The sequence below is a fragment of the Myodes glareolus genome, chromosome 9, assembly GCF_982192425.1.
Source record: "Myodes glareolus chromosome 9, mMyoGla1.1, whole genome shotgun sequence".
Classification (NCBI taxonomy): domain Eukaryota; kingdom Metazoa; phylum Chordata; class Mammalia; order Rodentia; family Cricetidae; genus Myodes; species Myodes glareolus.
This window is the reverse complement of record NC_142034.1, coordinates 51,318,964-51,334,633: the sequence shown is the minus strand read 5'-3', so window position 1 is coordinate 51,334,633 and position 15,670 is coordinate 51,318,964. Positions and strand designations below refer to the sequence as shown.

At 51.6% G+C, this 15,670-nt stretch overlaps 1 protein-coding gene across 3 annotated transcripts in view; it reads right to left on the bottom strand.

Annotated features, from left to right (window-relative positions):
- Positions 1-15,670, bottom strand: part of Spns2 (SPNS lysolipid transporter 2, sphingosine-1-phosphate) — a 37,892-nt gene that overhangs the window by 18,526 nt on the left and 3,696 nt on the right. For all 3 annotated transcript variants that reach the window (XM_087910346.1, XM_087910347.1, XM_087910348.1), the window contains exon 2: positions 3,953-4,018. In XM_087910346.1, coding sequence (XP_087766472.1) covers positions 3,953-4,018 — 66 coding nt within the window. The remainder of the gene's footprint in view (positions 1-3,952; positions 4,019-15,670) is intronic.

Below are 15,670 nucleotides of genomic sequence, written 5' to 3'. Positions count from 1 at the left end.
GTTTTGAGACAGAGTTTCTTTGTGAAACAGTCCTGGCTGTCCTAGAACTCACTCTGTAGACCAAGCTAGTCTCAAACTTACTGAGTGCTGCCTGCCTCTGCCTGGAATTAAAGTGCTGTGCTATTTTATATATATATATATATATATATATATATATATATATATATATATATATATATCATGACTTCCTCTGAACTTTAAAAAACTAAGCATTCCTAGGGATTTTACTTTTTTGAGACAGGATCTCACTCTAGCTCAGACTGTCCTGGAATTTGTTCTGTAGCCCAGGTTAGTGCCAAATTCATAGTAATCCTCTTGTCTCAGCCTCTTAAGTGCTTGGGATTTTAGGTGTGAGCTACCATGCCCAGCTAATTACAGCTATTTTTAAAAACCTTTAAAAACCAGACTATTTTCTGTAGATCTTCAGGCTGTTTCCAGGACCGGCTGCTTGCCTCTCACAAAGACAAGATTCCTGTGGCCTCTATTTTTTTTCCACTGGTGCTGAGGATGGCACCTAAGGCCTTGCACCTGTGAGGCAAGCACCTACCACTACATCAGCATCCTGCTCATCACGTGCTCTGCCCTGCTGTGTGCACTGTTCATTTTGGATGTGAATTTGTCTTCAGGGAGAGCTGTCACCTGTGTCCATGCTGGCTCTCCATCATGAAGGCTTCCCTAAAGAGTCACTTGGATTTGCTTTTGCTGGGGTCCCTGGAAACAGATGGCTTCCACAGAAAAAGGAGTAAGTCGCAGGCCTGAGGGCGCCAGGACTGGCACCAGGCTCTCTGCAGAAAGTCGGAGGCAGGCAGGAAACATCTGCCTGGAGTGGGAACACTACCAGCTGAGCTGTCTGCCAGCCTAGACAAGCTTGGGATCAGGAGGCCGCCTGAGTTCTGAGGGAAAACTGAGTCAGCCTCATGACCCTGGAAGCGCAAGCCTCCTGCCTGGAAGATGCCCTGTGATGCACTGAGGAAGCTATGGACCTAGCATATGGGAGAAGCATGTTGTGCTATTCTGCTTCTGTGTATGTTTGAAATTCTGTGAAAATGTCATTACGAACACTGCCAAGTGCTCAACACATACAACTGTCCCTGGTGCTCTGAAGCACATGGCTTCAGCTCCATCTCCCAGTCCAGCTTTTGACTTCAGCTCTTTGTTTCTGGCACCTGGGAATTCCCTGTTAGCTTTAGCTTTCAAGTGCAGCTATGTAATTTAAACAGGTTTACTCTGTTATTTCTTCTAGATGGGAAAGCAAGGTGTGTGGGGGAGGAAGTAGGGATGGAGGTAGAGGTGGAGGTAGATGCTCTGACATCTACTGACAAACTGACCAGATGTCCTTTCTAATCAATAAAAAAGCCCCACTGAAATATTCCCTCTTTAGGGAAGCCTTTCCCATCTGCCACCAGCTATAGCTAGGCGCACACTCTGCCATCTATTCAGGTTCCCACACTAAACCCTGGACTGGAGCAGCAACTGAATGACATTTTCGACTCCCATTGACAGGGGAAACTGCTTGCTAGAAGAGTCTAAGCATGAACAACACCCAGCCCAGGGCATTCCAAGCAACAGGTTGAGTAGCTGCTATCCCTTTCAAGGTGAGTTATGGGGGCTCAATGTGAGTTCTACTGTGGGCTGCCACAGAGGCCAAGCTGAGCCAGCAGCAACGTCCAAGAGGATGCTGACAGTGGACCCCTTCCCAGGGGGTAACAGAAAGGGCAGGCCCAAACCAAACCCTCTATCTCCTCCCATGCTTCCCAGCCCCAAAGCCCCTGGAGCCCACAAATAAGCTGGCGCTGTTCTCAGCCCCAGCTCTTTGATCCAGGCAAGCAGCAACACCTAACTGGCGCCCTCCACCAGTTCTGACCTTATCAGGCTTAGGGGAGAGACAGGTGCCTGGGGCACAGGCCAATTAGGTGCCTTGCTCTGGTGCCCACTGAGTCACATCCTGGTTGAGCTTGCCCAGCATCTTAGCTAAAATGGCCAGCAGGGTGAGGACATTGAAGGGAGCCATCCCAGCTGTGTCACAATAAACAACAGGGTTAAGGCAGGCGACAAGGACTCACAAGGCTGGGAATTCTCATCTGGGCCCAGAGGCACCCACTGTGGGGACACTGTGATGTCAGACACGCAAGCTGCAAAAGCCAGAGGCAGGGTCCCTCTGCCACAAGTTCTCAGCAAGTTGCCCCCCTCCCTTGGCCCACCTCTTTCACCAGCAAGTGAACTTGGCAAAGGGAGCCTGTAGAGTTCTGAAAGAATCAAAGGAGACCATATTTGTGGGGGACCTGTCCACTTCTGGCCAGGTCCCTGGAGGTCAGTAGAGTCCATGAAGCAAGAATCCAGCCTGGGAGGTACTGCGGAAGGAAACAGGGCCTGACCTCCCACATTCTCTGGAACTGGTTACCCCCCTGCCCCTAAGCCCCTGGGAGGCCAAGTAAAACTGACCACACTCAGGGTAATTGATGAAAGAAGCTGGGGTACAGCCTCCCTCCAGATCACCAGCAAGGCTAGAACCAGAGGGATAAGGTTCATCCAGCTTCTTGGGGACTCATGTGGGGGTAGAGACTAGAGTCTTAGAAAGCGGCGCAGCCCACTCTTCCCATACTGCCACTGGTCAGGACCCCTTCCTCTGGGTGATCACCTTGCACAGAGCAGGGCAGCCCAGCCACGGAGGCCAGGAAGGGGAAAGAAAGGCCTGAGCTCATAACTTGGGTGGAGGCCACAGCTGTTGGGATAGAGTCCTGACCACTGTGTGCCTTGCCCCTCTTTAGCTCAGTGTCACTTGTTAAGAAGGAGTCCTACAACAAGTTAACAGATCTCTCTCTAAGCCAAAGGCCCTATCCAGGATCTCTGCCCAGCAACAAAGGTCTGGGTGCTTGCTGAGGGGCCTGGGCAGTGCGCTGCGTGCCGTGCAGTGCTGTGCCATACCTGTGTCATTCTGTGAGCTCTAGGGGCCATTGTGCATATGGAATGCCACCTAGACAGGTCAGGCAGGTTCCAGGGCAGATTCCCTCCACCCCCACCCTCCTAGAACAGCTTGGCTGGGGAAGGGTTCACGGGCTGGAATGCAAACCAGAGCTCTCCCACACACCAACCTGCCTCGGGTTCACAGCCAGATGAACTCCAGGACCAAAGGCCCAGAGACAGGCTGGAGTCACATGACAAGGTTGGAGGCCAGTCATGACCAGACATCCTGGGATCCCTTACTGGAGTGAGTCTCCAGCAGACCTTCATGAGCCATCTTAGGTCATGGTGGTATAGCCAAATCCAGGAGGGAGGCCAGGGAGTCAAGAGTACAGATCCTATGGGCCCTGAAGGGTAGGGCAAGGAAAAGGGAGATATGGTCTATCTCTCTAAAAGGGAAACTGAGAGGCTAGGGCAGTTGCACAGTGGTTTCCCCTGTGGCCTCTGCTGTATTTGCCACAGCTCAGAAGACCTCGCCCATGGGGAGGCTGGGATCCAGGAAGAGAGGCAGGGAGCCTGTCTAGGGCTGAGCCTAGACAGGACCCAGGACCTCAGACTGCCTCAGAAGCTGACAGGTGATGGCATCCTTTGTCATTCAGGAGGCAATTCCTAAGTGGATCAGAATGAAGGAGTGGAGGAGGTAGAGTGACAGGAACAGGTCACTGAGGCTCAGCAGGCATCACCCAAATCACTGGCTCCTGGGTCAAGACACTGGGTACCGATGATGTGTTAGAACCCCAAAGAAGGATTCCCTTGGTGGGCTTCAGCTCCAACCCTGTGACTTTGCCATCTCTTCTACCCACTTGGGACAGAGGCATGTATTTTGTCTTACAAGAAAAGAAGCTGAGGCTTAGAAGGGAAGGGCCCATGGTGGATGGCAATCATGGGATTTTGCTGCAATGCCCACCCTCATTCTGATTTGAGGACAGAAGAGACCAACAGAATGAAGGCTGAGCAGAGCTGCTACCCCTGGGCGAGGAATAGGCCTCACCTGACTGCAGCAAGCCGGCACCCCGGTCCTTGACCCCAAAGTGCTGCTGGATGTCCAGAAGAACACCTGGAGGGAGATAGAGGGTGATTATTGCAAAGTCAAACCAAGGGCATTCCTATTAGCTGCCCCAGTCTCAGAGCAGCCTGGCCCACCTCTCACATCCCTGTCCTGCTGTGACCTATTCAGGCCACTGGGAATCTTGGGGTGACAGGCTCCTCTCCCATCCCCACTGAGGACCTCCCATGCTCAGTCTGGGCATGATAGTCACTCATCAGCCATAGCAGAAGCCTTAAGTATGAGGAAAAGCAAGACTCTTCTGTGGTCACTCGATAAGGCTGACCTCTGTCTTGCCTGTGCTCCACCCTGGGTGAGAGAGCAGGACCTGAACCATAGGGCTGAGTCCTTTTCTCTGCCATTCACAAAGCCTCCAGATAAGGAGCAAGTGCAGCCACAGCCAGTTGTGGAGACAGTTAGTAGCTGGGAACAAGGACAAAGTGACTTAAGGCAACATTCACACAGGCTCTCATGCCCCTGTATGTAAGCATATGTGCTTGCACATGTATGTGTGTTTGTGTGTGCGCACGTGTTCTCTCTCTCTCTCTCTCTCCTCTCTCTCTCTCTCACATGCACACACATACCACATATGCCAGCTGCCCTCGTGACCAGGACTCCATTTCCCAGACATAGGAAGCAAGCCTCAGAGAAACAGGTCCTAGAGGCCATGATTGTTCCCCAGTCTACCACCTTTGCTCTCCACTGGGGCTCTATCAACAGAGGCTAAAGGAAACCTACAAATCATCCACTGCTGACAGACATAGCCATAGCTGTGTTGGGGCTGCAGACCCCAGATGGCTTCCGTAGCTCTTACTCAAGTCTCCAGAGTTAGTACCCCAGCAGCCTAGCCCCAGGCCCCACCAGGCTTATCTCTGTGGACAGAAGGACCACCAACCGCAGTCCTATACCACAGAGAAGGAGTTACGGACAGGAAGAGATGACTCTCTGCCTTCAAGAGCTGCCTGCACTGGGAGCAGAGGCTCTTGCGGATCCTGGAGCTTTCTTTGAAAATAACAGCATGACTGGTGGCTAGCGGTTTGTGTGTTGGATGTGAAATCCCTTGTCTGTTTACTCCCCATGTAGCCCTGTGAGACCGCACTGTTATCCCACTGGACAGGTGAAGAAACTGAGGGACAGGAGACTGAGCCATAGGCTCAAAGTGACCAACATGGAAGAAGGAGCCAGAGATTGCTGACCACTGTGTCTGGGTTTATTCTGACAGATGGGGTGGGGGCACCAAATGTCACTGTCCCTCTTTAGACCCTTTTGGGAAGCTAAGGGATCTTCCGGGCTGTAGGGCCAGGCCTGGCTGGTGACTGGCAGCCTGAGAGTTGGGAGAAAGCTTCTTCCACTAATTCGCTGAGTAGGATTCTCCATAATTACGCTAATGAAGAGGCAGTGTGAGGCTCAGCTAATGACTTAATAACCAAGGTCTAATGGGGCAATGCCCTTGCCACAAAGCTGGATAGTAGGAGCTAGGTCTGTAGATGGACAAAGTCACTATGTGGGACCAGTGGTGCCCTGACCAGCCTCAGAGGCCAAGAGGCAACACTAATGGACTCAGCTTTGGGGAATTGTCCACACTCACCTCCCAGGCCCCAGCCTATTCCCTGTCCTAAGTCAGGCCTTTCTCTCGGTCACTGTCGCCTGTGTACACTGGCTCCACAGTGTACAAGCCCTTCCTCGGGTCACAGACAACAGGTTCACAGTTCTGCCAACCCTGCCCTCTTGTCCCACTTCTTGGATGAGAGCCTCACCTCTCAAACTACCCAATGCCTGCTTCCACACTCCAAATGCCTCTTCTCCAGCCTGGCCCTTGGCTCGTTACACTGATCCCTGCCACTCCTTCAAGATTGGTTTCCACGCCTTCTCTTCTAAGCAGTATTCCCTTATTTCTCCCGCTTCTGCCACCCTCATTCAGCCAGTGCCCAGTATTTCCTGGTCCACCCTGGTATTAGCATCAATCCCAAGGAAGAGTCAGGATGAGTTAGTTCAATAGAGAAGACACACAGGGTTGAAGGCTCCACTGTGACTGGGAGTTAATGTCATTAGTAATTGCTTCCTAGTAAATTCTGGTATTGGGAGGTTCTCATGGCAAATCTAATCCGGTCACTCGCCTGGTGTTCGAGTTGCCACCACCATTCTGCACATGAATAAGCCAAAGCTAAGGGGAAGGAAGCCACTGCCGCATAGCCCCTCAGGCTCTGGACATGGGCTTTGAAACCAGGTCTTGAAATACTGAAGGGAAAAAACAAGCTTTGTTTCTGTCAGTGCCTCCCATAACAGACAGCTTTTGTGAGTACAGGTCAAGGCAGTGTGTGTGTGGAGGGGGTCCCATACAACACACAAGCCATGGCGGCTGCAGCAGACACAAACAGGGAAACGGTCACTTCAGTTCCAACAGCACCCACCAAAGGAGGCGTCAGATGACCCAGGGGGAAGACTTAGTCCCAAGGCTGCTCGCCATTGCAGGTGCCCATCAGAAGCCCCAAGCTGTCCTGTGGGGTTCCCACAATCCCTTCGAGTTCAATTCATTTGCAAGCACAGCTCACAGAACTCAGGAGAACACACACACACACACACACACACACACACACACACACACACGCCTATAACAAAGATTTCAGGGTACACATAGAACAAAGTCTGTGTTGAGACACATGGGGAGGGGCATGGGGCTCCTCATTTTCTAAAGCATCTACCTACAGGAACACCTATAGGAACCTCCCAGAAGCCTGCTCTCCTTGGGATTTTTGTGGAGGCCTTGCTATATAGTCTTATTCATTGAACCCTTGGCCAGTGGTAATCAACTCAGTCCTCAACTCCTCCCTCTTCTGTCTCAGCTTTCCAACCTTGTGTCCAGTGACCAGCCTCTACACTGAGGCTCCCTGGGGACATGACCAGCAGGCAATTTTTCAGCATGCCAAATATGCTAATCCTTTTGAAAATTCCAATGATTTTGGTGAAAAGTAAAGAGTCTCTCTTGCTGCCCTCTGCCCTGCCTCTTGCTGCTTCATTCTATCCCCTAGCTCAGGGCCCAGCACAGAGCTGGTTCCCAGGGACAGTACGGATTGGGTGAATGTAGATTGATGGGTAACCACGGGTAGGGCACAGACCGTGGGGAGTCGGCTCCGGAGCTTATAACAAGGACAGTCATAACCTCAGTGCTGGGTAGATAAAGGATGGGCATCAGCAGGGAGTGGGAGAATGAACTGGTACCCGCCCCATCTCCCTATCCCCCCACCCTGTCCTGAGTCAGTGGCTGTCTGCCCACCACCAAAGGAAGGGCCTGGGTCTAAAGTTAAGAGAGCCCACTTCCAGGAAAGGAAGTTGTATCAAAACCTGTACAACTTTCCCGCTAGTCGCTCCCCATCCAGTGGTTTTCTAGCCTGTTATTTGCCTCTGCCTCCAGGAAGCTTTCCCCGACTTCTCCATTTCTCTACACACAGACAGGAATCCAAGGTCGCTAGGGACTTTAGGGAAATTTAGAAGCCAGGGCACAGGAACTTTGGGATCCCTTCTGCCACTTGCCCTAAAGCTATGGGTGTAAGGCCAGAGTAACCTCGCAGAGCAGGAACTGCATCTAAAGAGGTCAGGCCCCTCTGAGCCTTTCTAGGTCATTCTCTCTCTTTCCAGCCTGGAGAGAGGCAGGGTGGCGGGAGAGCAGGACCCTAAGAGCCACTGGCATGGGAAGCTTGTGTCACAGCAGCTCACAGCTGGCTCACATTTTCCTCCAGGCTCCATCCCGGAGCAGGCACATACATCCTCCCCACCCCCCACTTTTTTTTTTTTTTTTTTTTTTTTTTTTTTACCACAGTCTTACATTTACTCTTTCCTGGAGGCTGAGGTTCGCTGGGTCACAGGATGGGCCTCACGCCCAGGAGCAGCTTCCCACAGCTCAGGCCAAGTCTGGTCGGCCCCCTGGTAAACCAGTTCCAGCCAGGGAGCGGACAAGGTGGGGATTCGACCCCAGTGTGGTCCCCACTTATTCTAGCCAGAGGCCAGCCTCTCCAGGAGGTCACCCAACCCACAACCACAAGGGTCACATCCCCAGGGGATACATACTCTGGAATAGCAGCACCCCTGAATTCTCAAATCCATTCACAGATATCACACCCCTCACAAACTCTGGGGGAGGCTCTCTTCTCCTTATAGGATCCTGGATCTGTCAGCCTCTATCTGGTACCTCAGCTTTCAGCCTCTTCCTGGCATCTGACTCTGTCTGGCACTCCATGTTTTATGTGTCCTGGTTGTGGGTGCACCATAACCTGTCCCCTTGGACAGCACCCCACCCCTTCACAGCAGCAGCTTTTGGGCTTGGGAATGTGACTCAGTTGCTAGACTGCCTGCCTGGCACACACAATGACCGGAATCTGCTTCCCAACACCTCACACACTAAGTGGGGTGCTGCATGATGCCTTGAATCCCATCACTCAAGAGGTAAAGAGACAGGAGGATCAGGAGCTCAAGATATCCTTGGCTATACAGCAAATTCAAGGCCAGCCTGGGCTACATGAGACCCTCCCAACAAAACAAGACAAAAATAGAGTTCTGTCCTCCAAATTGTGTCCTCACTTAGGATGAACAACCCCCAGGGGTTTACCTCAGACTCTCCTCTCATGCTTTAACTTCCCAGCCTCTCTTTCCACGGCTGTCAGCTAACACCCTGGCTACTGTAGGAGTCACCTGTACTCCTTGCCACCCTTAGTCCCATGAACAATCTCCAGTGTCCTCCACTCTTCACCGCCCAGCCTTCGTCAGCAGCTTCCCTGCTTCTAGCCCTTACTTGCCCCTGTTCACTGCTCCTGCAGCCAGACCTCACGAGCAATCAGTAATCACTGCCCAGGTTCCAGGAATGAGGCTCCAGAACCTTCAAGGCTATCTCTGAACTGGAGAGGCTACTCCTGCAGCCTGGGGAGTGTTAACTCTGGCCATGCCTCAGAATCACCCACAACTTCCTTGAGACCTGCTGACTCAGTCTCTGGCTCAGTGATACTACAACAGACAAGAGCAAGGTGAAGAGTACTCGCCAGGCACCGGGTCCAGCTCTGAGGATGTCACTGTCCATAGCTGCCCGGAGCCTTCTGTAGTTCTCCTTCGCTGCCTGAAGGAAGCCTCAGTGTCCAGCATTCAGGACTTCTGTGACCTGACCTGACTTGGCATGCACATCCTCATGTGCATGCACACACATGCACATCCTCACATGCATGCACACACACACACACAGAGTCTCAAGCTCTGGTTGTGACCACTCACTTCCTTGGACCCCCATTTCTTTCTTGAATAAATGGACAGAATGGAGGAACTAGGCTTGTCCAAACTTGCCCAAGACTTTCTGTCACTCCTGGAGAGGGTGCCAGCTTAACAATATGGCTTTCCTCACCAGGCCTGGTGGTATATACCTGTAAGCCCACTTACTTGGGAGGCTGAGACAGGAAGATTAAAAGTTTACCAGAAACTCAGACAATGTCTTAAAATAAAAGTAAAAAGAGAGACAGGTACAATGGTATACACCTTTAATCATCTCAGCACTCAAGAAGCAGAGGCAGGTGGATTTCTATGAGTTTGAGGCTAGCCTGGTCTACAGATCAAGTTCTAGGACAGTCAGGGAGAGGCATTGTATCAAAAATAAATAAAAAATAAATAAATAAACAAACAAAGATAAGAAAAAGTGTTGAGGTTGTAGCTCAGTGATAAAGAACTTGCCTAGCACACACAAGCTCCAGGTTGACTTCCCAGGACCAAGAATCTATAAACACACTGACCAGAAGCCACTGGCCAGGCAAATCAGAAGTCCCATGACTGCCCATTCACAGCCAGTACCACTCCTGTGCCCTTCCAGAGATGTCCAGTGCTACCTGTTAAGATCCACATTATCCTCGAAAGTCCAGATCCAAGGTCACAGCCACCAGAGTATCCTTTCCACCTCTGAGACTCTTGTGACCCTCAGGGGACCCTAGAGCTGGACACCCTCTGGCCCCTCTCATATTCCATCTGTGCCAGAGAGGCTCCTGGTGAGTCCCCATCATGGTCAGTATCTTCAAAAGACTAACCCCTGATCCAGGATGCCAGGTCTCCTCCAGCCAATCCCATCCTGTTGACCCCAGAGTCCTCAAAAGGCCAAATGTAAGAAAAGGACACATCGCTGGGTGTGATGGTGTACCCCTTTAAACCCAGTCAGCTCTATAAGCATCCTTGCACCCCAAGAAGGAAAAGAAAAAGACTGCAGTGCCCTTGGGCGCCCTGCTTTGTGCAGCCTGAGATACAAGGCCAAGACAGAGTGGCCTTGAGGACTCTTCCTGCTTAGTTTTCCAGAACAGTCAGTGTGGCACTCAAACCTGTCCCCCAAGCCACATTCACCTGCCTTAGCCTCTCCTGAAGCAGCAATCAGCCTAGCTGAATTCTCAGAAGCAGGGCCAGACCATCTGGTTTAAATCCTAGCTTTTCTACCTTCCCTGCTGTGTGGCTACAGGCAAGCTACTTAACCTCTCTGAGGTAGTCTGCATCTTTCTGACTTGATTTTGCTTCCCGTGATTGTTAGGAGGCTTGAGCATGTTAATCCACTTGGAATGCTTAGAACAGAGTCTAGCACACGGTAGGTACTCCAGACATATCATATGGTCATCCCTGATCATTGGCTAGTGGGGCAGGATGCAGGCCCAGGCCAGACAACTGTCCTTTCGGTTTTCTTTCCTCTGAAATGAGGCAGATACCCAGAAAAGCAGGTACTGGGGATCTGAAGGGATACTCCACATTGCCTCCCACCAGCCCCTCTCAGAAACCTGGTCCCTGTGTGGAGGCCTCGGCATTGGCTCCCTGTGGGAGTATTTCCCATCCAGAGCTTGGCAGCTTCTACCCTGGTAATTACAGGGGCTCAAGAGCCTGGATCTGGGTGGCTACGGCCAGGAAGCCACAGCCTGAGGACCCAGCCCAGGCACACACTCTCTCAGACCAAGCCCTGCCTGTCCTTCAGGAGCAAGCTGACCACCTCCTCTGCCCCCTTCTCAGAGCCTCGGTTGCTGATTTAAAAAGTGGCCTAGCATCCCACTACATCTTCACTGGGTATGTTCTAGACTCACATATAGGAGCCTGCATCTCCGATACTATTCTGCAAAGATAGGTTGTTAATATCCGGAGAGTCTAAGGTGACTTTTTTGGCTGGGACCATATTGGTAAGGAGCTCAAGCCTTGAGTCTTACCCCCTACCCCTGCCCCAGGAAAATCTCTTCCTTCTCGAGAGACCTGCCACAGACCTCCAACAGCCCTGAAGATGCCCCTCCTCAGCAAACTCCTGCCAGGGTGGGTGGGACCAGTCACTGGCCTGCGGTTCTACTCTGTCATTTAGGGCTGCTTTTCCTGGAACCAGACTTAGCCTTAGCAATTTTGGGGCACTGCATAGCCACTCCTTTCCAGCTTAGCCACACAGCCCTGGTCTGGCCCAGCAACTCCCCAGATCACTAGGGCCCAGGGACAAGGTGGCCACAGTCTTATCTTGACCCTCAGAGGCGTGGCAGTATGACCATCAGAGGTGATAGGAGGCCAAGGCTGGAGCAGAGAAGCAGGGAAGAGATAAGAGGCTTGGGCTATGTTGGCTCAAGCCCAAACACCCTCAACCTTCGTGTTCTGCACCAGTATCCACAGATCCTGGGGGACTCCTGCCTCCATATCTCAGAGGTACATGGGACAACAGCCAGGGACCAAGCAGGAGCTGGGCTGAACTGGCTTCCAACTTCTGGCATTTTTCCTTGGCTTGTTTTGTAGGACTCAGCCACGACAAGCTAAATAGAGGCCCGGCCCGAGTCTCAGTAATTTACCCTCAGACAATACCTGGTTCCAAGAAAGACCACAAACTGAGATCACCCAGGCACCATTCAGGAACAGACCATCCAAAAGAAATTCCTAACCATTGTAGATAGATCACCTGTTTGCACTCACCCATTGCTTTTCACCAGCACACCCCTAGACAAACGTCCACCAGTCAGGGGTCCTGAACCTTACGAATCCCTCACCCCAACCTCTTCTATTATAAAACCCTACCCAACTGATCTTGGGGTTTTCTGATCAGGCCAATATGTTGGACACATGGGGAGTTCAAGTTCACAAACTTGTGTAAGAATAAAGACTCTTTGCTTTTATATACAGGACCCGGTTTCCTAGTTGGTTTTGGGGGGACTCTGTGATCTAGGCATAACAGTATTGTCAACCCAAGTCTCCTCCTCGACATGCACACCAGTTGTCCTCACATGCTTGACAGAAGCCACCCCCTTGTCCCCGCCCACTCAGTCAAATCCTGATTCTTGCCTGGGAGTCTCACTCAACAGTGACACAAAGACCACAGTTGGGTGCAGAGAGACTTGATCAAGGTCTGTTGCTGAGTTGAGAACAGAGGGGAGGTAGGCGAGCAGGACTGTGTCCTCTGAACCCCCAGCTCGGGCAGTATAGCTTTGCCTCCTCATCCCCTTCTAGCCAACAGGAGAGAACCGGATTTCAAGCAGACCAGCTTCACAGGATCTCACTGCAGGGTCAGGGCCGGCCTTATCCACAGATGAGAAATGGAAAGCCCTCCCGAATGTCCTCCTGAACTCTCAGAAGTGGCTCCACCTGGGTGAGGTGATCCCCATTGTCCGGGCTGAAGACTGGCAAGGACAGACTTGCCCCACTTCCTCTCATTTCCTTCCAGGAAATGCCAACCCAGAGGCTCATTGTGCACCCTGACCAGGATAAAAGGGCAAAATCTACCAACAAGCCATGGCCATAGAGGCCCAAGCACATGGGTCAGATCCACCTGTCCAGTTAACCAGTGCCCCACCCACCCCAAAGTTCTGGGGTTGGTAGAATTGGATCATCTAACTGCTACCCAAGCGTGTGCTAGCCTCCTATGCATGCTGGGATCACAGAAATGTCAGCTTCTTGAGGTCAGGAGATAGGGACCTTGCTAAGGAGACGCGTGCCATGATGGAAGCAGAAAAAGGCAGTTTAAAACTACGAGCTATGGCTCAGCCGGTAAAGGTGCTGACATCAAGCCTGACAACCTGCATTCAAGCCCTGGCATGGTGGAAGGAAAGAATTCCCACAAGTTGTCCTCTGACTTCCACAAGCATGTTATGGCACATGTGCACACAAGATAAATAAATGTAAAATTTTTAACTAAATAAGTAAAACCCAGAGCTGGGCTGAGAATGTAGCTGAGTTGGCAGAGTGCTTGCCTAGTATGCTGAAGTCCTGGGTTTGATCCCTAGGACCACATAAACTACGGAAAGAGGTACATAGTTATAATCCCAGCACTTAGGAGGTAGAGGCAAAAGGATTAGGAGTTCAAAGTTATCCTCAGCTATAAAGCAGGTTTAATGCCAGCCTGGGCTGCATAAGATTCTGTCTCAAAAAGGAAGGAGGGGTTGCTGGAGAGATTGCTCAGTGGTTGAGAGCACATGTTGCCCTTGCATTGCAGAAGACCGGGGTTCAGTTCCCAGTGCCCACATCATGATCACAAGCATCTCTAACTCCAGGAGATCTGATCCCCTCTTCTTACCCACCAGGGCCTGAGGCACGCATGCGATATGCATGCAGGCAAAAAAAAACTTCATAAATAACTATATCTAAAAATTTTAAAAATAAAATAAAAAGTGTCAGACACCTGGCTCCAACCAGAGAACAGGGAGACTTTCTGGAACAAGGACAGACACTGACAAGATCCACGGAGAAAAAGAGGCCAGTGACTGCAGCTCCTAGGGACCATGACTGATGGTCCTGGGAGAGGGAGGTCCAGGGAGAGCCAGGACCACCAGACAAGCATTTCTGAGACCAAAGGCCCACAACACCCTTGGAGTGACACAGCAAGAAAGACAAAAATCATTGGATATAGATTCTGGAATAAGAGACACCTTGAATCACACAGCAAAGATGATGAAGTCTAACAAAGCAGGATATTTAGTTCAGAAGCTACTCAGAGCCTGGGGATGAGGCCAGTATTCAGTTTGCCTCCTTTGTTCTTATCTCTGTCTATCCTTGAGATTTCAGACCCCTATGCCCAGACAGAAACAAAAACCACTTCCTCTTGTTGAAAGATCTGGGGAAGGGATGAGGGTCTCCGCTCTCCAAACTGCTCCATCTGTCCCCATCTCAGACTAGAATGCTACCCACAGCCCCTGTGACCTTCTTGCCCCAACTACACAACAGGACACTGAGGCCAAGTCAGGGCTCTAAGGGGCCCTGAGTACTTCCTCTGAGAGGTACTGAACTCTGAGAGGTCAATGGTAGAGGTGCTGGCAGGAGCAACAGGAAGAGCCTTGAGGAGGAGGCAGGGGCATGGTGCTGGACAGCTGGCCTTGAGGCACCTGTTATTCCAGGACTCTGAAGCTCACCTGGGCATGGCTACCAGAAGGGTGCTCTGGTCACCACACCCAGAGTACTAGTGGGGAATTCCCCGCAGTGAAGACATGGTCTGCTGAACTACCAGGACAGGGCTACCCAAGGTGGCGTTCATCCTTAGGGTGACCATCTCTATCCAGAGTGGCAATCACACAGCCACAAGACCCTGAAGTGTGGCTGGATACCCTGGGCTTCAGTTTCCCTATATAACCGCCCTAAACAGACTCGACTAGACAGAGGAACAAAGAACTTGTAGGAGAGCTGGCCCCAGCCTGGCACCACAACTCAGGGCCCAGCCGTGAGGCTCAAGGGAAGCCCCATGCCTGCCAGGCTTGTGTTCCTGGCGGGGTCCCTGTGCTCATCATTCCTTCTGGGCTTGTGTTAGTGAGTGGTTGCCATGGATACTGGTCTCAGCTTCTTTGGCAGAAAATGACTCCCCCAGGGCAAGGTTCTGTCTCTCCTCACCAGCTCCTACAATGACGACCAACTCCAGGTTGGGGAGAGTGCCACAGGCTGGATCAAAGGGACAGAAAATAGGTCTTGGGAAGGGCACAGGTGCTCCAAAACAGCTGGGGAAGGATGTTGGTTGTCAAGCAGTCACTCATCAACCACAGTTAGAGCCCAGGCTAACCCTTTTGGGTTGGGCCTGCTTCCAGGAGCCAACTATGACCATCCTTGGAAGACGAGCAGAGGTGTAGAGGTCAGTCTAGTTCCAGGACACAGAGCCAGAAAGGAAACTTTCTTCCTGGCCTGGAAGCCACAGGTACCTCTGTTCTTCTTTTCCATATCTACACAAGAAGGTGGAAGGAAGAATTCAGATCAGGTTGCTGGGCTCAGTGTTATCCTAGTGAAGCAGTACTGTAGGAGCAGAGAATGGGGGCCCAGCCCTCCTTCCCAAGTCTTAGGTTGGCTGCCCTCAGGGGGTTCCCATGGGGAGGAGAGCCCATAATTACCTGGATCCCTGGGTGGCGCTGGGAATGCTAGCACAGAGGCAGAAGGAAACCACTGGAGTTCCCAGGACAGAGACCAACCCTGGTGCAAAAGGGAGGGGCTCTCACAAAGGTATCCCAAAGGACAGCCTGAATGGGACTGTCATACACAGAGAGAATGAGGAAGGATATACTGGTTAGGAGCACAGCTTGGGCCTCTTCATGAAAGTGCAGACAGCTGACATTTTGTGAAGTCTTCCCAGGTACTTGACCTCCACCCAGGTGCTGTGGGTACATTCTCATTCACTCCATACCACCCGAGGTGGAGGGAGGCTCCGAACATGGCTGCAAGGTCACACAACTAGCA